The 27,787-nt window shown below is 38.4% G+C and overlaps 1 protein-coding gene across 5 annotated transcripts in view; it reads left to right on the forward strand.

The window, feature by feature from the left end:
* abd-A (abdominal A) overlaps positions 1–27,787 on the forward strand; it is a 263,862-nt gene that overhangs the window by 44,728 nt on the left and 191,347 nt on the right. For all 5 annotated transcript variants that reach the window (XM_067760244.1, XM_067760246.1, XM_067760247.1 and 2 more), the window contains exon 4: positions 23,051–23,286. In XM_067760244.1, the coding sequence (XP_067616345.1) occupies positions 23,051–23,286 (236 nt within the window). The remainder of the gene's footprint in view (positions 1–23,050; positions 23,287–27,787) is intronic.

The raw sequence follows: 27,787 nt of genomic DNA on the forward strand, positions 1-27,787 counted from the left end.
TCTAAAGGTTCCTCCCTTCTCTACCCCCTTAGGAGGATGCTGAAGCTGATATACGCATGGTCGGAGAAGGATGGTCTATCAAGAACCATCCAATCATACCTCATATCACGCTCGGAGCTCAATGTAATATCCAGAACATTGCTGGATGTTGGACCAATGTATGTAGGGACGTTTCCCCTGTTGGCTATCTGCAAATTGGTCTGCAGGACGTAACAAAATAGAGATTCGCCTCTCTCGTTCGTATCTGCTCCTCCCCACGCATTGTGGTGCGCATTTGCATCTGCGCCTATGACCAACCGCCCTTTGCGCCCTTCCTTCTGTACTAGCCTTTTGCGCTCCATCAGTGGAACCTCCGCAGGATGCCAGGATAAATGCCTGCTTATTCTTTTGCTCAAAGGCCACCGTTACGAGATCCTCAGTGGTGTAATTAGGCAGCATATATGAATGCAGCTGTTTCCTTACCATTACTACAGCTTGCAACCGTCCTTCCGTTTGCGCGTAGTAAACGCCAAATCCGCGCGCGCTAAGTCCAGAAACCTTTCCTTCCGATGAGAGCCACGGCTCCTAGATCGGCGCCACATCAAACGAACCCTCCTCAAGGGTTAGGAGGAGTTCGCTCGACGCCACTTTACTGTGTTGGATGTTTATTTGTAGGACTCGCAGCACCATTGGGCTGTTTGTCCCCCTCCAGCACCTTCGTCTTGACGTCGTCGTCCTCCCCTTGCCCTTTTGGTTTAGAGTATTGAATTCCCCCTTCAGCCTCTCGTGACTGTTGTGCCGGGTGTTCCTCTGTGCGAGTCACAACACCATTTAGCGGTGGGTCCTCTTCTAGCACGTTCGTGGTGACGCCGGGGACCTCCACCTGTCTTTTTCCCCTTAGGCTTTTGAGGTCCCTTTCGACTTCGCTCACCTCTAGCGCGTTAGGGTTTTTATCCTCGGGACTTCTTTTCCTGAGTCGCATGTAAATTTTGCCAGTGCCAAAGGGCATTTTGCCAAGCTGCGTGTACAAATTATCCTCCGTCTGTTTGTTTATTTGGAAGAAGTAGAACTGACCATCCTCGGTAGGCCGAGATACAGTAAGTACCTTCCAATCCTGTGTCGGTATGTTCGGATTCTGATTCTGCAGAAGTCGCAGTGTATCCTCCGACTTCATCACGCATGGTATCCATACCTTAAATTTTGGCACCGTGGGGATTTGCGCTTTATCCACCACCTCAAACCGCGCGTTCGTGCTTTGCCTTTGGAGGTTTGGAACCACTTCCTCCAGCCACCGCAAGCTCGCGATGTTGTCGCACGCTATCATCTTCACACCATTATACCATCCCCCCGAATCAAAGGTTGTTCCCGCATCATCTTAAGCATTAAGCTAATAAGCTCCCTTTCCACAGATCTCCACCTTTCAGCAGTCATTTGTCCGAAAGGACTGCTACGATCAACCAGAGCCACAGTCAGTGACTGCTTTGCCACATCACTCATCTTCTCGGGAAAAGCAGAAGTCTACGTTATCCCTCTTTGGCATCTCCGATAAAGCCGGAGTCTTAGCGTTAACTCCCTTTAGCGCCTCCGAGGAAGCCGGACTCTTAGCGTTATCTCCCGTTGGCTTATTTCCTACTTCCGTAGTTGCAACTTCCCTGACTCGCAGCTTTCGAGGTAGTTGCTACCTCGCTATTGCAGCCCATCTGTCTTACAGCTTTGGGCCTACTAGTCTTGTCTATGCGACTGCCCTGCCTCGCGGCTCTAGGACTGGGTCCTTTCTGCCTCTTGAAAGCAGGCTTGTCGCCTTCTGCCGAACGTTGCCTCTTCATTCTGCCATTCGACACTTCTTCCTCCTCGTACCGGTTCCAGAACCGAGGGTTTCTCGCAGCAAACCTTTTGAACTGCCTTCGACCAACTTCTTCCGCTTCATGGGCTCATACCAAGCGCTCGATCTCCGCTTCTGTTGGGTCGACCACTGCTCCCAAGCGTTGTACAATTCTTAGTGCTGCGCGGTACTGCGAAAGAGCTCTTTTACTTCCTCTGCTCCGTACCCTTCTCCACTCTTCTACTCTGTTTTTATTTGTGTACTTCTCCAACACGGAGTTCATTGAATCAGCACTACTCTCGCTCCCCGAGTCCGGCGCATCGCTTAATTCGTATTTGTCGTCCTTGGATTGCGACTCAGTCCTCCTCTTTACATCGTCCTTATTACAATCAGGTAACGAGTCGTTCATCTTGGTCCTACGACCACCTGCCCGACAAGGCGGGCTCAGCGGTCCAGTATTATATACGGGGAAAGAACCGTCCGCCACAGCAGCGCCCCTTACTGTGGTAAGGCCATAAATACTTCCCGAGGTGGCCCGGTATAGGGAAGGCTCCGTTCGAATACAGCCGAATTTATCCCCTGGCTGCAAATCGTCCAATAGGCACGGTACGCATAACACCCTGGATTAGGGGGTTGGTAGTTCTTGGTCACCGACATCCCGCCGCCCTCCTATGAGGCGAAACGGCGTAGATGTCAGTCCTAAACAGCTCCGCCTCATAGTCGGGCGCTATGGAGTTCGGCTAAGCCCTCACACCAACGACAAGGTGCCTACCCTAGTAAGGGCAAATTCGGCTCGCACTTGGGTAATAAATTACTCCAGAAACGCCTGTATAGGACACTTCTGTCGAGTCTTAATTTTGTAACGCCATTATTATTTTTACGCGGTAATAATCTATTTATTTTATGGGTCCTTCAAACGTATGTATGTCGTTGTATACAATATGAGTATAATATAAATATAAATATTAATTAGAAAATTTTCTAGGTCAAGTAAAAATCTACCTGGGATTGCAATGAAATAGTTGACGCGCGTATATGTGTATTTTGTAGTTGTTGTTGCTGTTGATACTGTGATTGTTGATGATGAAGTTGTTGCTGCTGTTGTAGAAACGGTAAATCAATTTCGCACGTTTTTATTAGCACACTCATGTTCATTGTGATTATTTGATGTATCTGCTATCGGCCCAAAAATAAGCAAATGCAAAGTGGCATAGCATAGAATAGGAAGAAAAGAAAAAAAAACATGGCACTTTGATTTTAAATACGTGATTTGAACACATTGCGTGCGACTGGTGTTAGTATTGTTTGGTTTTGTTGTGGAAAGCTGATGGTTCAGATCCATGCAACTAAACGTAAAAAAGGATTTTGGATACAAACATAGTTATGCATACTCATAACATATATATATATATATATATATATATATATTATTTATATTAGGGTGGGTCACATTTATTGTTGAAAAGGCACATCCAGTTTCTGAATCTATGGGTCATACTGAGTAATATTGTCCATGGGACCAAAGGTCGAGCCTCCCTAATTTTGTTAGAAAATTTTATATCCCAATCCGAATCTGAATTCCACATTTATTTTCATGTATTTTATTTGTGATAACCGCTATTCGGATTGGGATATAAAATTTTCTAACAAAATTAGGGAGGCTGGAAATTCATTTCTGACCTATGGTCCCATGGACAATATTACTCAGTATGACCCATAGATTCAGAAACGATGTGCCTTTTCAAGAATAAATTTGATCCACCCTAATATGTATGTATATATTTGTAAATATGTACATATAAGAAAATAGTAAACATAAAATTGTGCCGATTTTTATATAATATAACCAAAAATGGAAAATAACAATAAGGAAACATTACTTAACTTAAAATTAATAACTATTAAATTTAGAAATAAATTTCTATTTCTCAAATATGTACGTGGGGTTGTTGGTATATTATATACTGCAATATATTTAATTTTTTTAAGTTCTATGCAATAAATTCAAAATTAAAATGATGTTTTCGCTCAAATTGCTTAACAGCAAAAATTAACGGAACTCACTGACACTGAATAGACTCCATAATTTAGGCTATCTCATATGTCTTGGGGCTGGATGCTGCTGGTGGTGTGGTTGATGGGCACCATTTATTTCAGCATTGCTAACATCAATTTCATTTGTTCCAGTACATGATGCTCACTGGTTGTGCACCCACTCGGTTAACGTTACATCAGAAGTGCCGCCCGATTCCAATGGTATCGGATTATGGCGAAAATGTTCTAACATCTCTTGTATTGAGGGAAACCATAAGTGGTGTACACGACATTGGCCCTTTTCAGATAAAGTCATATGTAAATGTTTGGCTCGTCCTTGAAAATTGAATGTGAGCACAAATTCACCACGGCGCGTTTCACTTTGACGCACCACGTCACGTTATACTCAGTTTAATTTTAATAAACTTCGAGATTTTCAGCGTACTCAATTACACGTTGTACCTATATGTCCCACTAATGGCCATGGGCATAGATAAATGGATTTGCAACTCTTTGTTTCGAGAGAGCGCTGTCAAAATGCACATTTTTTATAATATTTGTCAATGATGCCACTCCAAACAAAAATTAATAGATCTGAATATGGGGATTTTTGACATACATTTCGGCGATTATAGTTTCAATCATTTAATAAATTGATAGTCGTAAAATATTCATTTCTATAAACTTATTTTGCAATAATACGACTAGTTAGTGTCAAATATAAACAAATCTGATTAAAATTTTCATTTTGATTAAATTAATTAGTCAAATATTGTAACGCATTTAACTCACAATGAAAACCATATATTCTTTTGAAATTTCAGTAAATCGGACCTATGATATAATAGTTAACATCATTTAATGGATAGGGCTTATCCTACATGTCTGACGTTCCAGGTTCTGTGGTCAAAATGGACTGGTTGCATCGGGACTTCATATTTACAAAACCTGTTTTTAGTGATAACTTTTGAATGGGAAATAATATTTACCCTCCGCCTTCGAAATAATAATATCTAAACTAAAACAAGTATTTTTATCCTTTTTCCCATAATTTCTGAACGCTATTCTACAGTCGTAGGTCAAACTAAAGTTTACCGAAATTTTTGGCCCGTTTTTCATTTTAGCTGGCACATTTTTTGTTCTGGCACCCGCTTCAGCTGGCCCGAGGGATTTATCTGTGATTGTTGCCAGCTCAAATTTGAGATAAATCCCTCCTGATAGCGCAAAAAATGAGAGCGTAAAGAAATGTTTCGTATCAAGTCATCTTTGGCCATGGGACTCCTCTCTTAGGCAAGAGAGTATGGTCTGTAGACCATGATAGCACAATGCGGAAACCTGAATATATTTACAATGAAATAAAAATAACAACTACTAACAAATACTGCACAGGCATACAGACACTTGTTAACAAAAAATAAACAGTATAATACTCCACGTCAGACTGTGCAAGCGGAAAATAAATGTATGTAATTAGTTTTTAAAGGAAAATTATTATTATTTGTGACATATTGTTCGTTATAATTCATGTTGTTTTTTATTGTTAATAGTTGCCCGAAATATATCGGTTATACAAGAAATTCTTGTGTTTTTAGTACACCTGACCTCGTGTCAGCTTAACTCAAAGATAAAAAGAACAACTTAAGTAGGTTTTTATCAATTTTAAGGTCCAATTATACTTGCATAGCATAGCAGGGCACAGCAACATTGCTCTTACAAATAATATCTGTTCAATCCCAGCGGCGAAGTGAGTCTGCGATCCTTCCACGTTATGCGTTAAGAAACCCTTACAAGTAATGTATTACATTCACTAAGATTGTATGCGACTTGTAATGAAGAAATTTCTATGCATTCTTCGTAATAGAGATTTTAAAACTTCGTGAAGGTTCGTGTAAAATACATATATACTTACATATGCATGTTCATACTTTTACATATATATGTGAATGTAGATCGTTTTGTGGCACGCGTCAGTCGATTATTCGTGTGACGATTGTGCGCTGTAAATAGTTTTGAAACAATTTTAAAGCAAAAAACCTCAGGCAATAAATAATAAAAACAAATCTAAATTATTTAAATGAGTTTTTCAGTTAAATTACTTAGATTTATATATTATAGTAATAGGTTCCTTCTTATTTAGTGTGTGCATTGTGGAGTTCCAGCAAGCATAACTGTAAGTTCTGTGAACTACTGAAATATTGTGATTTTATGTATTATGTAAGTTAACACAGCAGTATGTACCAAGCCTATGTTTTTTTTTATTAATTTTTTTTTTAATTTACAGATGCTCTAAAAGTTGATGGCACCAATGATCGCTTATATAAACAAACCATAAGACAAGCATTCAAAACTCAAAAGGGTCGCTTAGCAAAATGAAAGTACGATAATAAAATTTAACATCTTAAAAATAAGGAAAATATTGGAAGTGCTGGGAATACAGACAAAAAAAAAAACCAATGATGGGAAAAAGTCACCAAATTAGTAAAGATATATTCATAAGGAAAATATCTGCATAATATGGACTTCGAATTTTAGTTTGCTCTTTTATCCTTTTGACGTTTTTTATACCTTTCATGGAAATGAAATGGTATTTTAACTTTGGTACGAATCTCAAAATTGTAAGTCCATTAAGTATACCGAAATAATCAGGATGAAGAGCTGAGTTGATTTAGCCATATCCGTCTGTCCGTCTGTCTGTTTGTATGCAAACTAGTCCCTCAATTTTTGAAATATCTTGATAAAATTTGGTGAGCGGGTGTATTTGTGTGTCCGAATATTTGTCGGAACCGGTCGGATCGGACCACTATAGCATATATCCTCAATACAACCGATTTTTCAGAAAAGAATAATTTTTGTCATATCTTCCTCAATTTATCAGATCGAAGCTTCAAACTTCACCACATACTTTCGTATATTGCACATATTGTTGTCTGAAAAAATTGATGAAATCTGTCGTTCGTATATATAGTATATATCCCCACAACCGATTTTTCAGATAAGAAACTTTTCGTAATTACTGCCCTATTTTAAGAGCTAGAGGCTTCAAATTTCAACGAATGCTTACGTATATAGCATATATTGTTTTCTGAAAAAATCATAGAGATAGGTGGTATATATAGTATATATCTCATATAACCTATTGTTCAGATAAGAAACGTTTCGCAATTTCTACCCCATTTTAACAGCTGTAAGCTTCAAATTTCACCAATTGCTTACGTATATAGTATATATTGTTGTGTGAAAAAATCATAGAAATCGGTGATATATAATATATATATGATGATATATATATATATATATATATATATATTTTTTTTTTTTGCAATTTCAGCCCCATTTTAACAGCAAGAAGCTTCAAATTTCACCAAATGCTTACGTGTATAGCATATATGGTTGTCTGAAAAAATCATAGAAATCGGTGGTATATATAGTATATATCTCATACAACCGATTGTTTAGATAGGAAACTTTGCGCAATTTCTGCCCCATTTTAACAGCTAGCAGCTTAAAATTTCACCAATTGCTTACATATTTAGCATATCTTGTTGTCTGAAAAAATCATAGAGATCGGTGGTATATATATTATATACCCCATATAAACTCTCATTTTTGCCCCTTTTTTTATGGCTAGAAGCTTCAAATTACAACAAATCTCATCAAATAGTTACGTTTACGTCATATATTGTTGAAATACGTGATTTGAAGTGATAGTTTTTACATGCAGACCACAGAAAACTTGAAGCTTTGCATCCTCACACAAAGTACCTACCAATTTTTTATTTTACGTTTATCTTAAAAATCGTCTAGGTATGTACATCTGTTCACTATATATTTCTTATCTTAAATATCCGATTATTTGGAGATTACGAACGGAATAAAATTATTGTTCAGCCCCATTCATGAAAGGTATGAAGTCTTCGGCACAGCCGAAGACAGTCCCGTCGTTACTGGTTTCTTTCTAAAACAATATTTCAGTTTTTTTTTATTGATTATAAGAAAGAGTATGTATATATGTAGGTTAGGTTTGTGGATGCCCCTCATATGTATGTGTATACATAATATGTAGTATGAAATTGTGGTTGCAACTTTAGTTTTTTGAAGCTTTTTTGATGAAATATTTCACATAACTTTGTTAATTTCTAAAATAACTAAATAAAAATTAACATTTTAAAAATCGTATATGAGAATACACAATTTACTTTGCTGTTACCCTGCCTTTGAAAAATACACTAAGTTGTACAGTGATTCTGTTCCAAGAGCACTTACCAATTTAGAATTGTGTATCATTCTGTGGGTGCTCTACCTACACTGCCGATTACAATTGCATAAATGTACACTGCAATGTGTGGATTATACTTTACCACTTCGATTACAAGTACACGAATTGGTATAGTGGCTGTATTATAAGGTTCCTTACCCTTTAGAAAGCGTGTATCGTTATGTGGATGACCTCTCAACAATGCCGGTAACAATTTCAGAAAGATGTGCCTTAGAGTAATAAACATCCGAAGATTGGTCGGAGATCGTTTACTTACCTCATTACCAGTTATGATGTAAGTAATCAGTTCTGCCCACAAAGCGGCCATGCTTATGGAAAAGTAACATTGATTGTAATTGATTCTGGAAGTTAAGCTGCATTCGAAATGTTTTAGAAGTATTGGATTTCGTAATGCACACTTTCGCCGCTGGGATGGGATTTGAGTGTACTTGATTAGACTACGTAGCGCATTCCATGGAATTTTGATTTCCATGTATGCGCTATGCGTGCGACTCTCTTACTCTTGGTGCTGAAAACATTGTTATTGCAAATAGTGGAAAAATGAGCATCACTCTCAGAGTAGCACATAATGCTTGCTTGTGTTTGTGTATATTTTATATACTAACTTTGTTTGTGTGTGTGCTTGCCCTTGTTAGCTATAGGCTATGTATGCTACGTAAAGAAGCACGACTACGTCTCACATGCTATGTGCTGCTTTTTTATGCAATGCACTGTAAGTATAATTAGACCTTTAGTTTTGAAAATGATCGTTCAGCACTAGCCGTAGGAATTGTAAGAAATAACAGTAACGCGGTGCTTACTTCAGGAAAGCTGCAAAACCTAAAATGATTTTTTATTATTAATAAATCAGCGAAGTCTCTAATACACGACGATTTTTCTATTTCGTCTGTGAAAGTAGGTCAAAAACTGAGAATTCTCCGATTCAGATATTTTTTATTTTTATGTATCACAACAAATTCTAGAGCTTTTTTTTAAAGAACAGTGTAATTTAAAATTTTTTAAGTGGAAGGATGCAAAACATTGGAATTTGAAACAATTTAATTCATTGGAATAAAACGCGATTTCAGTTGGTTTATAATGATGTCCAATACTCGATAAAATATGTTCACTTTGAACAAACTTTCCGGATCTTGGAGACGCTCATCTTCGCAAAGCTCATCAAAATAGCGTTTTACCAAACCCTGGCGAGTTTTAGAAAATTCAGGGGTGATGGACCATTTTTCTGCTACACTATTCGCTTGCATTTTTAAATTGTCATGTTCATGTCGATAACTTTCCAATTCTTCTAGACAAATTTTCAAACGTTTTAAGACATTTAAAAGATCGGCGGATTTAGACCAGTGGTTATCAAAATTGAAATTGTAGGTGTGTTAGTAAGACTAAAATCATCGTAGTGGTTTAGTTGTTGATAAATAAGCATTGGGGTAAGACATATGCACGCATATCTGTTAGGACACAAAAATATCTCGTAAATATGCCATACAAAACTACTTTATTGCTTAAGTCTAACGAAAAATTTAAACAAAGTAAATTGTTAACATCAAACCATGAAAACAGTTTGCGCATGAGTGTTTTTTTGCAAAATATCTTTTCGGAAATGCTCAAATAAACAATAGCCTCCACCGATGTTGCTTCTCTGGTTGTTCAGCGACGGCTAAACGAAACAGATTAATAATATGTGTGAAGTGAGCACGAATAATTATTTCACTAGCTGACGACCACTGCTTTAGACTGAAGTGCTGTAGAGGCTGCATCGATAGTAAGTAGTATCTTAAAATGGAAAACCAGTAACATAAAAAAATTTTGGTTTTCGATCTTCTTTTGAGTGAAACAGCTTCATATTTTCATCTGATTTGCATTTTAACAGAATGTTTTCGTTAGCGCTTTTAGGACTCCAACAAACCGAAGTTTTAAAGCAAAAACGACATCATAACGTCCTGCCCAGTAGGGTTTAATTTTTTTAATGTTATTGAAGTTAAAGACTGCCTTTTTTGTAAATATAAAACTTGATAAAATATCCTGTCTTTTGATACTATGCCCCTATGTATTATGGTCTTTAGTTGTCTCACTTTGGATTTTAAGCAGAACTTATAAAAATATAATTTTCAAATAAAATAAAATACTCAAGTACAATGTCAAATAATATTTTTGATCTGGCAGCCTCTTGGCCGTGAAGACTAGAGCAAATCAGAAATTGCGAAGATCAGATTCGAACTCGACAGTTGTTCAAATTTAGTTGCACTGTGTTATCTGCTAGCTGACTTGCCTTTATTCTGCTACATTTTAATCTTTGGGCTGTTTTTATCTGCAACACCCGACTAGCGAATGAAGTAAATAGAATATTTTGAGTGGGTTTGTGAAAATCCTTTACGAATTTTGTGCAAAAAAAGAAAGAAAAGTACCAAAAGTGCGCCTGCTTGGCTAAAGAGAGCCAACATTGAAAAAGATGATCAGTTGATCAAATGAGGTAGAAAGGGCCATTTTTTGATGAAATCAACAGTTGCATGAAAATAATCGACACTCACAATTTAATGAAGCAAAGTCTGAGTTCATAAAAAGGGGGTATTATGCTGATAAACATATATACATATATTGTTTGTCAAATTTTTCCATTTATTATGAAATAGTTAAGTACCAACGATCGCTTGGTGGTTCACTGGGCGGATATAATTTTTGGCAGATCAAATGTAGATCGAATAGCAGTTCTGTTAGTTACAATGGAATGCCAAGTTTTTGCGAGCTCCCAAAATTGAGGCAGGTAACGGAAAAAACATCGCCCAAGCTAGTCACAAAACAATAGTCGAACGGGGGATTTCTGAAAGAGTTGTTACTGGGAGCTTAAATACTACCTCTTCAAATACAGGTTTTACACGTGGTGCTTGTATGTTTTTGGATTAACTTCTCGGTCGGAAACTTAGCAGTCTTGAGTGTCGTCATCATATTTATGAGATTGTGTTAAAAAAACGTTTTCGAAAGGAAGTGCGGCAAAAGCAGTGCCCCAGAAACTATAATTTTTGATAGATTCGCTGACATATGGCACAATATTAAACACGAGTAATATAGCTTCGGTATAAATGACCAGTTTGTTTGTTCCAAAATTTACAACGAAGAAATAGAGCAAATAAAACATTTTTGTCGAAATCAGCTCAAATATACTTGAATACGCTGTGGTTAAGGAACTTTTAGAACTCTCTATTACGTTCCTTGGTGACGTCGACGGTGTCTTTCGTACATGCGGTGCGACATCTCATTCAAGACTTATGTTGAAAACAATATATTGTCTAAAAAGGTTTCTGTTTCGCGATAAACTTAATATAACTTCGACAAAACTTAATTGTATTCGAGATATGTCAGTATTTTTTCTTCAACCCAACATCAACGAATGATATAGGTGCACTAGTCCTATGAATGCCCCAATCAAGATTTGAACTTTTGTCGCGATGCTTCCAAGTATTCAGAAATCGTTAAGAACTGTATCTGAAGAGGAAATTGATAAGATCAAAAATCTTTTGTGGGGTGATCCCAGCGTCTCACTCGAAATTAAACGAAAAATGAGGAATCGTTTAAAAGACAAGTATCCTGTCGTAGGTTTTGTTAAAAACCGCACTTTTCATCTAATCATCTGTTCATCATAACTTCTGTTATCTAATTTTGTAAGTATCTTATAAGATACAATTTTTGTTTTCCAATTTCGAGCTTCAATGTGGCTTTCTTGAGCTCGATCCAGCCGTATGGAGAGACAATAAGGAATATCAGAGAACTTTGGAATTCCTTGCAAATTGATTCGTAGTAAATGACACTGCAGAGTGTGGCGTCAAGTTTATAAAAAATTAAAATCGTATTTTAACACACGACGAAGAAGAAGCTAAGTTTATACTGCATGTTGTTGGCTCATATCGAAAAAAGTTTTCACCCCATGAAAAATCGCCATTGATGGATCTGATTCAGGCTTTGTCAAGTTTTCATTAATTCAGTTAAATACATAATTACATAATTACCATAGGTGGACTCAATTTAGGGAGTGCCCCTAAATCCCCCAAAAAAAATTCCCAAACACAGAATCCCCAGGTAAAAAAAAATCCCAAATACATAATCCCCAAATTTAAAATCCCATAACCAAAATCCCCAACACAAAATCCCCGCACTTTTTTGGGGCTAAATCCCCAAACCTTTTTTGAGGGAATATCAAAAAACCTCGAACACAAAATCACATAAATTTTAATTAAATCATAAAGTAAAGTTCTGAAGCATATAAACATAATTACGCATTTATATATATGTAAGTATGACTATAACCATAAAGTAAAATGATGGGGAATAACCTAACGGTACACGTTCTATTTGCATTGTGTTTTCATATCTTCTTTCTGTTCTAACCATGTCAATGTTATATTGCGAATTTGACAACAACTTCTTAGGTACATCAGAGGCACAGAGGCTTAGGTCTTGAACTACCTTGCAAAAGTCGTCGGTTCAATGCCAGATCACGGATTTAAATTTCATTTTCTATTTATTTAATTTTGGGTTATAAATTTATTATTAAAAATACTGTGGAAAAACATTAAAAAATTTAAATGAAAAACCTAGATCTGGTAGTGAACCGACTATGAGAAAATATCGCAAAATTAGCATAATATCATTAATATAGCTATTGGATAGAAGGAAACTACGAAAGCAAACTGCACAAGTTCTCAAAATAATTGAAAAAAGTAAAATTCAAAACGTTACAGATCTCCATCGCCTAAATATCTTCTTGGAGAAAAATTCCGTTAAAGTATATGTTTTGTTTGTCAAAGGAACTTTTATCGCGTTATTAACTGCAAAATGTATCGAGTTAGTTACTTCTTGGCGATAGACGATAAAATTATCAGAAAACTGCTGGCAGGGTTTTGTAATGTAATTTATACATAAAAATATATGTATGTACATATGTATTTATAATTTGTAAAAACAAAAACAAATGTTCCGGTGTTTATCTGCAATGCAATGAATTTTGAATTTTTTTGTTATGTAAATACTGTATTAATTGTATTTATAAGTTATTGCGTTGCACTGTATTTATCTTTTATATGCCCATTAAATATTTGTGAAATCATCAATATTGAAGTGTTAATTTGGAAATAGAATAAACATAACTATCCTTTTTCTGTGTGAAAAGCATTCAAAATAGGTTTAAAATCGCCGCGATTTAAACCTAATTTGAATGTTTTTCACATAGAAAATGGGGATTTCGTGTTGGAGATTTTGATTATGGGATTTTTATTTTGGGGATTTTGATTTGGGGATAAAGGGGGTAACCCCTCATTTAACGTTATAATTGCCTTATAAAGTGTGCAAACATATAAATTTATTTAGTGCGTAAACGAACTGTCAAATTGTCAATAATGTATAGATTTACGCGCACATTTCATGGTGTAAATGCGGTAAACTCAAAGGAATGCAACCTTGCAAACATAACAGCCGTAATTTTCATCAGAAGTCTCCAACATCAGCAAGTCATTTACTAGAATATCTTAGTAAAGACATTTTAGTTTTGATTTTTCACTTAATCTTGCCATTTTTATACCTTTCATGAAAATGAAATGGTATATTAACTTTGGCACGAATCTCAATATTGTAAGTCCTTAAAGCAAAAGAGATAGACCGACCATTAAGTATACCGGAATAATCAGGATGAAGGGCTGAGTTGATTTAGCCATGTCCGCCTGTCCGTCTGTCTGTTTGTATGCAAACTAGTCCCTCAATTTTTGAGATATCTTGATCAGAGGTTATGGGGCATTCAATTGAGGGAGCCAGCTGTCACCCCTTGCGGCTGACTCGCTTTAGTATAACGATTGAATGGATTTGGAGATTTGCTCATCTCCTTCAGCCCTGCATTTACGTCCACCCACATTGCAATGTGGCCTGGGTAGCCGCACTTGAAACATTTCATAACTCCCAGAGTTTTTCTGTTGTGATCCCTTCAGTGCTTCCAAAAGTGTGTGCACCCAATCTGGCCTTTCTACTTCCACACTATGGGCTTTGTACGCTGGCTTACTGAAAAATGAGGCAGTTTCCTGAGTCAGTGCATGGGATACCGTTTCAGCAAATGTTGGCTTTGGGTCCGCATATGTAGTTCGTTTCGTTTCGACATCCCGCATTCCATTTATAAAACTCTAGATTTTTACCCTCTCGGTGTATTCCACGGGTGCGTCGGCATTTGCTGGATGGGCCAGCCTTTCGACATCAGATGCGAACTCCTGCAAAGTGTCATTCGATTTTTGGTAACGGTTTTGCAACTCAATGAAAGGTGGGGCCGTGTGTAGAAGTCCACGAAAGTGGGGAAAGCTTCTGACCGTCATTCACCTGGGAATGGCCAGAGCGATTCTTTTGCATGCGGTTCAAGCAGCTCACTACTGCCGGTCGCTTGCGGCCAAGTATCCTCTGGGTAGCCGCTAAACACCCGTTTAGCGGTGAGCTAATGTGAGAAGGCGACAACCTGGCTAGGCCACTCTGACATAATCGGTTTAAGGGCTAGCCGGGGAGATCTCATCGGCAGCGCCTGTACACCTCTAGGTGCGGCTGCAAGCGGTCGTCTGTCTTGGAGCAAGCGGCTCGCTATATAAACGTGCCAAGTAATATTTTCACCCCCGCTGAGCGGGTTGTGCGCTGGGCTTGGGACCCGCCACGTAAAAACATACTCCAATGAAATATAACAACAAGCCTCGGATAAATACACTCTCTATTGATGACGACCATGGCAAACGTTTAAAGGACAATGAATTGAGGGCATGCACCTGGAACTTCCGCTCCTTGAATGGGATTGGTGCAGATGCCCGGCTGGTTGATGTCCTCGTCAAAGCAAAATCTGACATCACCGCCATCCAAGAAATGCGTTGGACGAAGAAAGGAAGAAAGAAGATCAAAAATTGTGACATATATTGGAGTGGCCATGCGAATAAGCGCAGTTTCGGCGTCGGATTCGTGGTGGGAGAGGGACTTTGTCGCCAAGTGCTGGCGTTCACGCCTGTGGACGAGCGTCTCGCCGCTATCCGAATAAAAGCAAAATTTTTTAATATATCATTCATCTGCGCCCATGCGCCGACAGAGGAGAAAGACGATGAGGTAAGACACTTTTTATGAACAACTAGAACGCACATACGAGCGCTGCCCCCGTCATGATATAAAAGTCGTGCTTGGCGACTTTAACGCCAGGGTGGGCAAAGAAGGTGTTTTTGGCCCTATAGTCGGAAAGTTCAGCGTACACAATGAAACTTCTCCTAACGGACTGAGGCTGATTTACTTTGCCGGTGCTCGAAACATGGTCATATCCAGAACGACGTTCATGCATACAAAGATACATCAAGCTACATGGCTGTCTCCTGATCGTAATACTCGCAATCAGATCGATCACGTTGTGATAGACGGACGGCATGCCTCCAGTGTTTTAGATGTGCGCACGTTCCGAGGACCTAACATCGACTCGGACCATTATCTCATTGCAGCCAAAATACGCACCCGCCTCAACGCGGCTAAAACCAATGAACAAAAAACACAAGGAAAGCTAGACGTCGAAAAGCTTCAATCACAACAGACTGCCAATGATTTCGCAACTCGACTCTCACACCTGCTCTCTGAAAGCACAACTCATCCTGAAGGAATACAGGAGCAGTGGGAGCATATCTCCAAAGCACTTCGTACTGCCGCCGAGGAAAAAATTGGTTACCGGCGGCCACGAAAAAAAAACTGGTATCATGAAGAATGCCGCGTTGCAACCGAAAGAAAAGACGCTGCCTACAGGGCTACGTTAAAAGCGAGCGCGACAAGAGGAGTGTGTGAACGCTATCGTGAATTGAAAAGGGAAGCGAGACGCCTTTTCAGGAAGAAAAGAGCAGAAGCAGAAAGGCGTGAGTGCGAGGAGCTTGAGCTGCTAGCCACCAGGAATAACGCCCGAAAATTCTACCAAAAAATACGGCGACAGACGGAAGGTTTTAAGACCGGGGCAAACTCCTGTAGGAATGAAACGGCGACCTTGTAACTGATGTCCAGATAGTGCTTAGATTATGGAGGGAATACTTCTCTGCTCTCCTAAATGGAGGCAGCAATTCACCGCGCAGAGATGAAGAACCCGATCCCGCAATCGAGGATGATGGAATATATGTCCCCCGCCCGATTATGACGAAGTTAGAATAGAATTAACCCAGATTGAAAAACAACAAAGCCGTGGGCGCTGATGGACTGCCTGCGGAGCTATTCAAATTCGGCGGCGAGGAGTTGGTAAGGCGCATGCAGCAGCTTCTTAGCAAAATATGGGCGGACGAAAGCATGCCCGACGGTTGGAATCTAAGTGTTCTTTGCCCAGTCTACAAGAAGGGGGATAATGCAAAATGCACCAACTATCGTGGAATCAGCCTTCTTAATATCGCATATAAGGTCATTTCAAGTGTATTGTGCGAAAGATTGAAGCCCACCGTAAACCGGCTGATTGGACCTTATCAGTGCGGCTTCAGACCTGGTAAATCTACCATCGATCAGATTTTCACAATGCGCCAAATCTTAGAAAAAACCCGTGAAAAAAGGATCGACACACATCACCTCTTCGTCGACTTTAAAGCCGCCTTCGCCAGCACGAAAAGGAGCTGCCTATATGCCGCTATGTCTGAATTTGGTTTCCCCGCAAAACTTATACGGCTGTGCAAAATGACGTTGAGCAACACCATCAGCTCAGTGAGAATTGCGAAGGACCTCTCCGAGCCGTTCGAAACTAAACGAGGTTTCAGACAGGGTGACCCCCTATCGTGTGATTTTTTTAACTTAATGCTGGAGAAAATTATACTAGCTGCAGAACTTAACCGCACTGGAACAATATACTATAAAAGCGTGCAATTACTGGCATATGCTGATGACATTGATATCATCGGCCTAAACACCCTCGCTGTTAGTTCTGCTTACTCCAAACTGGAAAAAGAAGCGGTAAAGATGGGTTTGATGGTGAATGAGGACAAAACGAAGTACCTGCTGTCATCGAGCAAAGAGTCAGCGCATACGCGCCTTGGCAACCACGCTACTATTGGCAGCCATAATTTCGAAATAGTAAAAGACTTCGTTTATTTGGGAACCAGCATCAACACTAGCAACAACATCAGCACTGAAATCCAGCGAAGAATCAGTCTTGCCAATAAATGCTTCTTTGGACTAGGTAGGCAATTGAAAAGTAAAGTCCTTTCTCGGCGAACGAAAATCATACTCTACTAGTCACTTATCGTACCCGTCCTGCTATATGGGGCAGAAACATGGACCATGACAACAGCAGATGAAGCGGCTTTGGGAGTGTTCGAGAGAAAAGTTCTTCGAAAGATTTATGGACCTCTACGCGTTGGCGATGGCGAGTACCGAAGAAGATTTAATGATGAGCTGTACGAGCTATACGCAGACATCAACATAGTCCAGCGAATTAAAACGCAGCGGCTGCGCTGGCTAGGCCATGTTATGCGAATGAAAGATGATGCTCCGGCCAAGAAAGTGTTTCTATCGGAACCCGCCTATGGAAGCAGAGGTAGAGGGCGGCCCCCACTCCGTTGGAAGGACCAGGTGGAAAACGATTTAAACTCCCTTGGTGTAACCAATTGGCGCCGGTTGGCGGAGCGAAGGAGCGACTGGCGCGCCTTGTTGGACGGCCATAACCGTTTAGACGGTTAAGCGCCAATTAAGTAAGTAAGTTTGCAACTCAATTTGGTATATCTGTTTCCTGTGTTCGCTTCCGTATCGCCTCTCTAGAGCGCTTATCAATGTTTCATAGCTGTTCCGTTCGTACTCTGGAGTTGTCTGTAAGATTTCAGCTAGAGGCCCTTTCAATGCCACGAACAGTGCAGCAACTTTATCTTCAGCATTCCAGTTGTTCACTGCTGCGGTCTTCTCGAACTGTAGCTTAAAGGCCTGTAAAAGGAACAGGACCGTCAAAAGATGGAGTTTTTACCTTCGTATTACTCGCTGAAGCAGCCGGACGATTAAGTTGCAACTCCTGGTTACGTCCTCTCAAAGCATCCACCACGGCCTCGCTTTTTCCTCAAACTGAGTTATTTTTTCGTCCATACGCACTTTCAATTGTGCAGAGATCTGCGATGATACATGTGCTGAAATTTGTACCGACATTTCGGATATTCGTGCGTCTTGCGCTTCAATTTTAGATGTTATTTGTGGCGACATCTCTGATATACGTATCTCCTGTAATTCTAGTTGGGATGCCATATATGTCTTTTGCTCTTCCAGTTGCGATGCCATATATGCCTTCTGCTCTTCAAGTTGTGATGACATATTTGTGGATATTTGTGATGACATTTTTGTTATGCATGCCTCCTGTGCTTCCATCTTGGATGTTATACGTGTCTCCTGTGATTCCAGTTGCGATAACATATGGGTGGATACTTGTGATGACAATTCTGTTATACGCGTTTCTTTTGCTTAAATCTTGGATGTTACTGTCGATGTTTGAGCAGATATTGCAGCCAAAATCATGTTCAAGTCTGTGCTCTTAACTGTCTGCGATTTTTCGTTTTTCTCTTCAATTTTGGTTGTTGTCTCGTCCCCATCAGGATGAAAGACATCATTGTCCACATTAATTCTTTCCGACTCCATAGCGTCTCGTAGTCGTGCATGAATTTCGAGTTTATTGCCGGTTGTATTCAATCCACGGCTCTCCAACTCCTTCTTCAGTTGCTGGATCCTCAATTCACTTAACTTTGCCATCTCCTTGTTGTCCTCTGGAATCCCACTTCTGACAGCAATCGTCACGAATTTAGTGCAATTCCGCTTACTTGCAACCTTCTACTAACATTCGAATCACTAAACTGTTGAATAAATAACTCCACTATTCAATAATGCAAAATGGCCTTTATTAAAGTACTTCACAATAACACTTATACTGCTCAACAGATAGCGTGCTTAAAAAAAACTGAGTCATCGTGCCTCAGCTGCTGTTGCTTTTATACTGTTTGGTTTCCTTATTGGCATATTTTTAGGCATTTCTATTTCTAGAATTTACTAGTTAGTTACCAGCTTTAAAATTACCAGCTATAACTGCGTTTATAGCTTCTCATATGCGCGTGCATATGTGAGTGATACTTGCACAAATTATTGCCTACTTTTGTGAGCATCTCAGATAAGATATATGCATGTGTTTGTGCGTCTCTCTCCTCTGCGTGTACGTACATATGTGTAGATATAATGATTGATTCGTTTATGTAGATACAAGTGACTGCCTGCTTTATTGTTGTTGTGGCTTCATTTACTTAGCATCAGACTAGTGATGTGAGTATCACTTAGTGTCACTAATATTCGTCACAGTATATATATATATATATACATATTTTCCCAATTTCAGCCCCATTTTAACAGCTATAAGCTTTAAATTTCACCAAATGCTTAAGTATATAGCATATATTGTTGTCTGAAAAAATCATAGAGATCGGTGGTGTATATAGTATATATCTCATACAACCGATTGTTCAGATAAGAAACTTTTCGCAATATCTGCCCCATTTTAACAGCTATAAGCTTCAAATTTCACCAGTTACTTACCTATATAGCATATATTGTTGTGCAAAAAAATTATAGAGATCGGTAGTATGTAAGCATATATGTATATGTAAATATTTTCGCAATTTCAGCTCCATTTTAACAGCTAGAAACTTCAAATTTCACCAAATGCTAACGTATATAGCATACATTATATTGTTGTCTGAAAAATCAAATCGGTGGTATACATAAGATATATCTCACACAACGGATTGTTCAGATAAGCAACTTTTCGCACTTTCTGCCCCATTTTAAAAGCTATAAGCTTCAAATTTTACCAAATGCATACGTATATAGCATATATTTTTGTCATCATAGAGATCGGTGTTATATATATTATTCGTCCGTGCTTCGGGCACCGGCGATATGGTGCAGCCTCAGTCCACAATTGCTGTTGTTCTTTGTATAAAGTGATGATTGAAAGATATTTTCGTACTTAAATATTTTTATATATATTTTGATACATGTATCTACTTTTTAAAATTTCAAATTTTAACCTATTAGTTTTTATCATACAAAGTAATGGATTAATAACATAAATATAGTTAAAAACAAGTAAGGAAGGCTAAGTTCATGTGTAACCGAGCTGAGAGCTTTGGAGACAAAGTAAGGGAAAAGTACCATTTAGGAAAATGAACCTAGGGTAACCCTGGAATGTGTTTGTATGACATGGGTATCAAATGGGAGCTATTAAAAAGTATTTTAAAAGGGAGTGGGCCAAAGTTCTATAGGTGGACGCCTTTTAGATATATCGCCATGAAGGTGGACCGGGGATAACTCTAGAATGGGTTTGTACGATATGGGTATGAAATGAAAGGTGATAATCAGTATTTTAAAAGTGAGGGGGCCTGAGCTCTGCAGGTGGACGCCTTTTCGAGATATCGCCATAAAGGTGGGCCAGGGGTGACTCTAGAATGTGTTTGTACGATATGGGTATCAAATGAAAGGTGTTGATGGGTATTTTAAAAGGGAGTGGGCCTTAGCTCTGTAGGTGGACCCCTTTTCGACAAATCGCTATAAAGGTGGACCAGGAGTGACTCTAGTATGTGTTTGTACGATATGGGTATCAAATGAAAGGTGTTAATGAGTATTTTAAAAGGTAGTGGGCCTTAGTTCTATAGGTGGACGCCTTTTAGAGATATAGCCATAAAGGTATGACTCTATAATGTGTTTGTACGATATGGGTATCAAATTAAAGGTATTAATGAGAGTTTTAAAGTGAAGAGGCCCTCAGTTTTATTTGTGAAGGCGTTTGCGATATATCGACTAAAATGTGAACCAGGGTGACCCAGAACATCATCTGTCGCGTATTGCTAATTTATTTATATATGTAATACCACGAACAGTATTCCTGCCATGATTCCAAGGGCTTTTGATTTCGCCCTGCAGAACTTTTTCATTTTCTTCTACTTAATATGGTAGGTGTCACACCCATTTTACAAAATTGTATCTAAAGTTGTATTTTGCGCCAAAAAACCAATCCAATCACCATATTTTATCCCTTTTTTCGTATTTGGTATAGAATTATGGTTTTTTTTTCACTTTCCGAAAACTTCGATATCGAAAAAGTGGGCGTGATCATAGTGGGATTTCGCCCATTTTTAATACCAAAATAAAGTGAGTTCGGATAAGTACGTGAACTAAGTTTAGTAAAGATATATCGATTTTTGCTCAAGTTATCGTATTAACGGCCGAGCGGAAGGACAGACGGTCGGTTGTGTATAAAAACTGGGCGTGGCTTCAACCGATTTTTCCCGCTTTCACAGAAAGCAGTTATCGTCGTAGAAGCTATGCCCTTACCAAATTTCACAAGGATTGGTAAATTTTTATTTGACTTATGGCATTAAAAGTATTCTAGACAAATTAAATGAAAAAGGGTGGAGCCACGCCCATTTTAAAATTTTAGTCTGATTTCCTTCATTTTAAATAGCGAACTGAGATAAGTGCCCAGGAATTAACATACCAAATTTCATCAAGATACCTCAAAATTTATCAAGTTATCGTGTTTATGGACGGACGGACGGACATGTCTAAATGAATTTCTTCTTTCTCACAGATCATTTTGATATATAAAAGTCTATATCTATCTCGATTAGTTTATGCCGTTACAGGCTACCGTTATGCGAACAAAATTAATATACCCTGTGAGCTCTGCTCAGCTGAGTATAAAACAACTAAAAAACATGCCGTAGCACAGAGGTTCGTGTCTCCGCTATTAAGCACAACTCGTTTTGTAGCGAGATATTTAACCACTGCCGCTATATGTTACAAACAAGCATACATATAAGTGAAGCTAATATAAGTCTGTTAAAAAAATTTGCGTTCCCTGTTCCTTGTATAAATAAATGTATAAAAAAAAAAATAAATAAATGTAAGGCGCGATAACCTCCGAAGAGATCTAAGGCCGAGCTTCTCCTCCAAACTGCGTCGTGCTCCTCTTGATTTTCCCTACAAATTGGCCGGACGTGACCTAATGATTTTATGCCGACTCCGAACGGCATCTGCAAGGCAGATGAGTTTTCACTGAGAACTTTTCATGGCAGAAATACACCCGGAGCACTTGCCAAACACTGCCGAGGGGCGACCTCGCTTAGAAAAATTTTCTTCTAATTGAAAAACCTTATTTCTACAATTTTTGATGTTGCTTTGCCCGGGGTTTGGACCCAGGGCATCTGGTGTGGTAAGCGGAGCACGCTACCATCACACCACGGTTTATATTATCCGTTTTAAGAAGTGCATTTCAATAGACTTGAACGTATACAAAATTTTCTAAAATTTGCATTATCCAGTATTAGGTTTAATATGCCTATTCCGTCTTATGTTCCACGGTGCAGACTGATCAGTCTGCATACTCTTACCAGTAGGCGATTGATATGTGGCTTAGTTTTTATTCGAGATGTTCTCAATGGGACTATTGATTGTCCGTTCTTATTGCTTTGTATTAAACTCAGTTTTCCAGCTAGAAACTTGCGACATCGTGATTTATTTGCTATTGAGATCTGCAAAACCAGGTGTGCTCAAAATGAACCAATTATCAGACTACTAGCGGAATTTCATTTGTTATGTAGAGGAATAAATTTAGATATGTTTGTAAATCGCAATGTATTTAAAGAAGAACTTTGTATTACTATTTTTAATATAATTATCACCTATGTACGTTTTAGTCTGTAAGGTTTCTAAACCATAGACTTAATAAATAAATAAATAAAAAAATAAAAAAAAAATTTTTTAAAAATCACCTTTTTTATATGAATTAATGGTGATTATTATTCCTACGGCAGTTTAAATAATTCTACGAAGACTAGTTTTTGCAGTTTTGTAATTTATATTTGGGTAAATATTTCTTAAATATCGTGTTTAAATTATTTTTCTGCTTATATTTACAGCAGGTACACTGATAGTATCATGAACAGTTACCAGTCAATGAGCGCACCCGCATCAGCATCCAGTTTCGCGCAATTTTATCAGCATGCTGCTGCTGCCTCAGCCGCCTCTGCAGGTGCAGTTGGTGTTGATTCGCTTGGCAATGCATGTACACAGCCAACGTCGGGGGTTTTGTCAACCGGTGGCGCCGGACAAAGTATTGCTGATTTGCCAAGATATCCTTGGATGACATTAACAGGTGAGTTTTCTTATTGCATTTCCATGGTTAAAAGAATTTGAGAAAGAGGCAAAAGGATACAGCAGTGAAAGGGGATAAAACTAACTAATAGCGTTTTCTTTTCTGAAATAAATTGTTGCTTAAGTAAATGGTAAAGCCTTAATTTAGTTACTGCTACCCCAGAAAATTTTAAACATTTATAGTGCATGCAAAGAACATAATTGGCTACCCCGTGTATTAGCTGATTTTCACAAACGCGCTGTCAATGATAATAAAAATTCATTTGCAATTATTTCCTTCATTTCAATTTTCTTCGCTAAAAATTTGTGAAGATATGAAAATAAATTGTCACGATCAGCTTGTTTAGCAGATTTGCACTGCCACACCGCCTTTTTATGCAGGGTAAAAGTGTAACGCCTGTGCGTTGCGAGCAGGCAACAATTTTGGCAAAAGAACGAAATACCCCTTAAAGGCGTTACCTTCGTTTTAGAATAGAACAAAATATGTATATTTACAACCCTTGTGCGGCGTACAAAAAGCGTAACACTTTTTCAGATAAGAAAACGCTATAAATAAAATTAATTTTCCAATATGTACTGATTTCTGAAATTAGATTTGCTGCGGAGCAACGCACCGGATAATAGACGATAAAAATAACAATTCCTTCTTAAGATTTCTAATGGTATGCCCATGCAACAATAAACGATTCGGAAGTGTACTTCCTGCATATTGCCATTTCGTTATTTTTTTCTTTCATCAGACATGCCGCCGGTTGGTCTAACATAGATAGTGGAATGGCCATTCCACGTTCAATCATGCTCAGAAGGCCTCATGTCGGAGGCTAATACAACATTAAAACAAAGATACCGTACAACTGTCTCATTTATTCCCATATGAACTGGGACCAAATATAGATGTATGCTTCTTCCTATCCCCGTTCTTTCCAGGGATTGCTTACACTCTAACACACCTTACTGATTATTTTCTGTTGCTGACTTAATGTCCAAATTTGAAATCAAACAATTTTGTAGTACTGAAAAACCCTGTGGAATATATGTAATTTTCATTCGAATTTTTGAGTTTCACTAAATGTTGTCCGCTCCAGAAAGATCAGTCAAAAGTTCAATCCCTCAACGCTGCTTTTAATCACTCGAAATTTTTACGTCATTGGAATTTCGTGCTCATTCAACAACATATTGCAAAGTTTACACTTCGTTTCTGCCTGTGTATTCGTATTTAACATACAACTTGATGAAAATTTGTGGGAGGGACGCAACAAATTAAATGGGGTTACACTGAAATTGCGGTTTAAATCAAAACCCCCACCATAGAACAGCACTCGTTGCGCTAGACCTATCAAAAGCTTTTGATACGGTCAACCATGGCACGTTACTGCAAGACCTGGAAGGGTCTACCCTCCCCCATGTCTCAAAAGGTGGACCGCAAGTTATCTGTGTGGTCCGCAGGCATCTGTACAATTTAGAAATGAAACATCAAAACCAAGAAGAATTAAACAAGGGGTGCCACAGGGTGGTGTCCTATCCCCACTTTTGTTTAATTTTTACATATCCAAGCTACCTTCGCCACCAGAAGGAGTTACTATCGTTTTCTACGCCGATGACTGCACAATAATGGCCACAGGCCCAGGCCCACAGATCAATGAGCTTTGCAACAGAATAAACGGCTACCTCCCTGATCTCTCCAGTTTTTTCGCCTCGCGAAACCTGGCATTATCACCGACTAAATCCTCCGCGATCTTATTTACAACATGGACGTCCCAAATGTCGACCATTTTGAACATCCACGTCGATAGCACTACGCTACCGACTATCCTACACCGCAAAATCTTGAATGTGTGGCGTTTGATCAGGATCTACATTTTGGTGAGCACACAGCCGCAATTGTTCCAAAAATCCAGAGCCGTAATAAAATCCTCAAATCCCTTGCTGGCAGTACTTGGGGAAAAGACAAAGAAACGCTCATTACAACATACAAAGCAATTGGCCAGCCATCTGCATAATGAGGCGAGAATACTCCCCATCAGGGAGAGAAATGAGATGCTAACCAAACGGTTCCTGCTGAATACCCAGAAACCTGGGCATCCCAACAGACATCTGGTTGATGATCCAACACCGCCTAGGGGCCTAAGGAGTCATCTCCATAAGCATTTTGATGAAATACGGCACCTGAGATTTCAGCCATATGAATCAAAAAAACACAAGCAGGTCCTTGGTGAACTCCACAAACAGGCGTCGGACCTTTATGCCAGGAATTGCCCGGTGAATCCAGCACTCAAAGAACAGTACCCAAAACTTGCGGAAGAGGAACGCATACTCCCCAGGGAAACGCGAGTCACTCTAGCCCAACTTCGTTCTGGATACTGTAACAGGTTAAACTCTTACCTATCCAGAATCAACCACGATATACAAAATGTATGCCCCGCTTACAATGTGTCCCCACATGACACCAACCATCTCTTTAATTGTAATGTGGAGCCAACGCCTCTAACACCCCTTTCATTATGATCCACCCCTGTTGAAACAGCAAGTTTCCTTGGACTCCGGTTAGAGGATATTGATGACAATTTGTGATCGGTCGCAGCTGTTAGGTGGGGTGAAGCACTGCTACAACAACAACAACAACAACAACAACATACAACTTGATCGCATATTTACGACGCAATTGCATCAGTTTAAATTATACATTTATGGCAGTGCAGTATATTCACAAGAGATTATTGGTATTATTATTGCTAATTTGTTCTTTCTATTATTTCATTTGTTTCTGATCTTTCACACAATTCAATTCCTCGCACAATTGAATTGCTCTCATACCCTCGCCTCGTACTGTATTGCAGATGATAATAAAATTTTTAAGTCTAACATTAGTTATAATCAAAATATTTACTGTTGCTAGGGTACGTGTTTTTGTTAATATCGTCTTTGAATGCGTAATAATATGCTCTGCCGATTTCTTATTTGAAAAGAATATGGCCCAAATTAGAGTTGGGTCGTTTCGTTCTGAACCTGTTCAATTAACCAGGTCTCTCAACTGAACAAGTGAACTAGATCTTCGATTTCGGTTCTGTTTATTCTTTTAGTTCGTTTTATCTAATGTTATTCTTTCTCTCTTCTCGTTCGCGAACATTATAAATTCATACATACATACGTAGAAATTCACAGAGAGGACGAATGTCGATGATGCCACTTACACTAAAGATATGTGTGGCACTGCTACAAAAAGATATATATGTGTGGACCAGGCATGCTTAACGAACGAAACGATATCATTTCGTTACGATAATCAACGTTAATAAACGAAACGAAGTCATTTCGTTTCGTTTATTAACGTTAAGAACGACAAATTAACGTTAATTTGACGATCTTAACGTTAATAAACGAAACGAAGTGACTTCGTTTCGTTTATTAGCGTTGATTATCGTAACGAAATGATATCGTTTCGTTCGTTAAGCATGCCTGGTGTGGACTATTTATGAAAAACATCTTTTGTAAAAAACTAATTATTACATTTATTAACTTGAAAAGTTCATATTTACAATTTGTGTCTGTAATCTTTCAACTTTCTGGATCTTCCGAAATTTGTAGCTTTTGTTGAAGTTAATTATACATATATATATTTAATAATTTATTTAATCATAACACATTTAAATATACCTACACAAAGCATTGCTGCATACACACACACCCCCATCTATACTTGTTGACTGAAAATAGAAAGTGGGTGTGAGCAGCAGTGAACAAATTTGCTTGAAAAAAAAGGAACTGATGAACAAAAAGAACAACTTGTTCGTCCATCAGAAAAAGAACGAAAGAACCGAATCTCTGAAATGAACGAAAAAGCACAACTTTAGCCCAAATCGCGAGAAATGAAACGAAACCCAAACAAATTTTATTTCGGTTTCGCGGATTCTTACTCATTTTTGGGTTGTACATATTAAATTGTGTCGAGCAACATCACTACTATTGTACTATTCAAGAACGGGGGTCAGTTTTACTATTGCTTTTTTGTGCATCAAAATAAATAAAAACAACAATGCTTCACCAAAAGGTCCATAGTATTGAACCAATTGCTATTTAATCACAGCTATTAAATAAATTCCGAAAAATTAGGCTCGTGTAAAGTGTGTATAACAAACTTCTTAAATTAAAATTTTAAATAAAAAATGTCTTATCAGCATCTTAACCAAAAAAGAAATCAAGCGCTTTTTTTAATTGTAACCTAGCAGTAAAAAATTTTAAAAAGTATTATACGGGTAAGGCTTTTTCAACTGAGCACCGTTTTCACCAAAGTCAATATTTTGCGGTGATATTTGGTCAACGCCGAGTCTTGCGGTCGAGAAGAACACTGTGTGAATTTTGTTGCAAAATTCTGCATGGTTTTATTTAAGTTGGCAATTAAATATTTTTGGACTGTTTTGGAAAATTAATTGTTTATGCGAAAGTAAGCGTCCAAATGAGAAAATTTTTTAAGTATAGATTCAAAAGACATTCAAGTACAGGGC

Source organism: Eurosta solidaginis, chromosome 1 (assembly GCF_040869045.1).
Source record: "Eurosta solidaginis isolate ZX-2024a chromosome 1, ASM4086904v1, whole genome shotgun sequence".
Classification (NCBI taxonomy): Eukaryota; Metazoa; Arthropoda; class Insecta; order Diptera; family Tephritidae; genus Eurosta; species Eurosta solidaginis.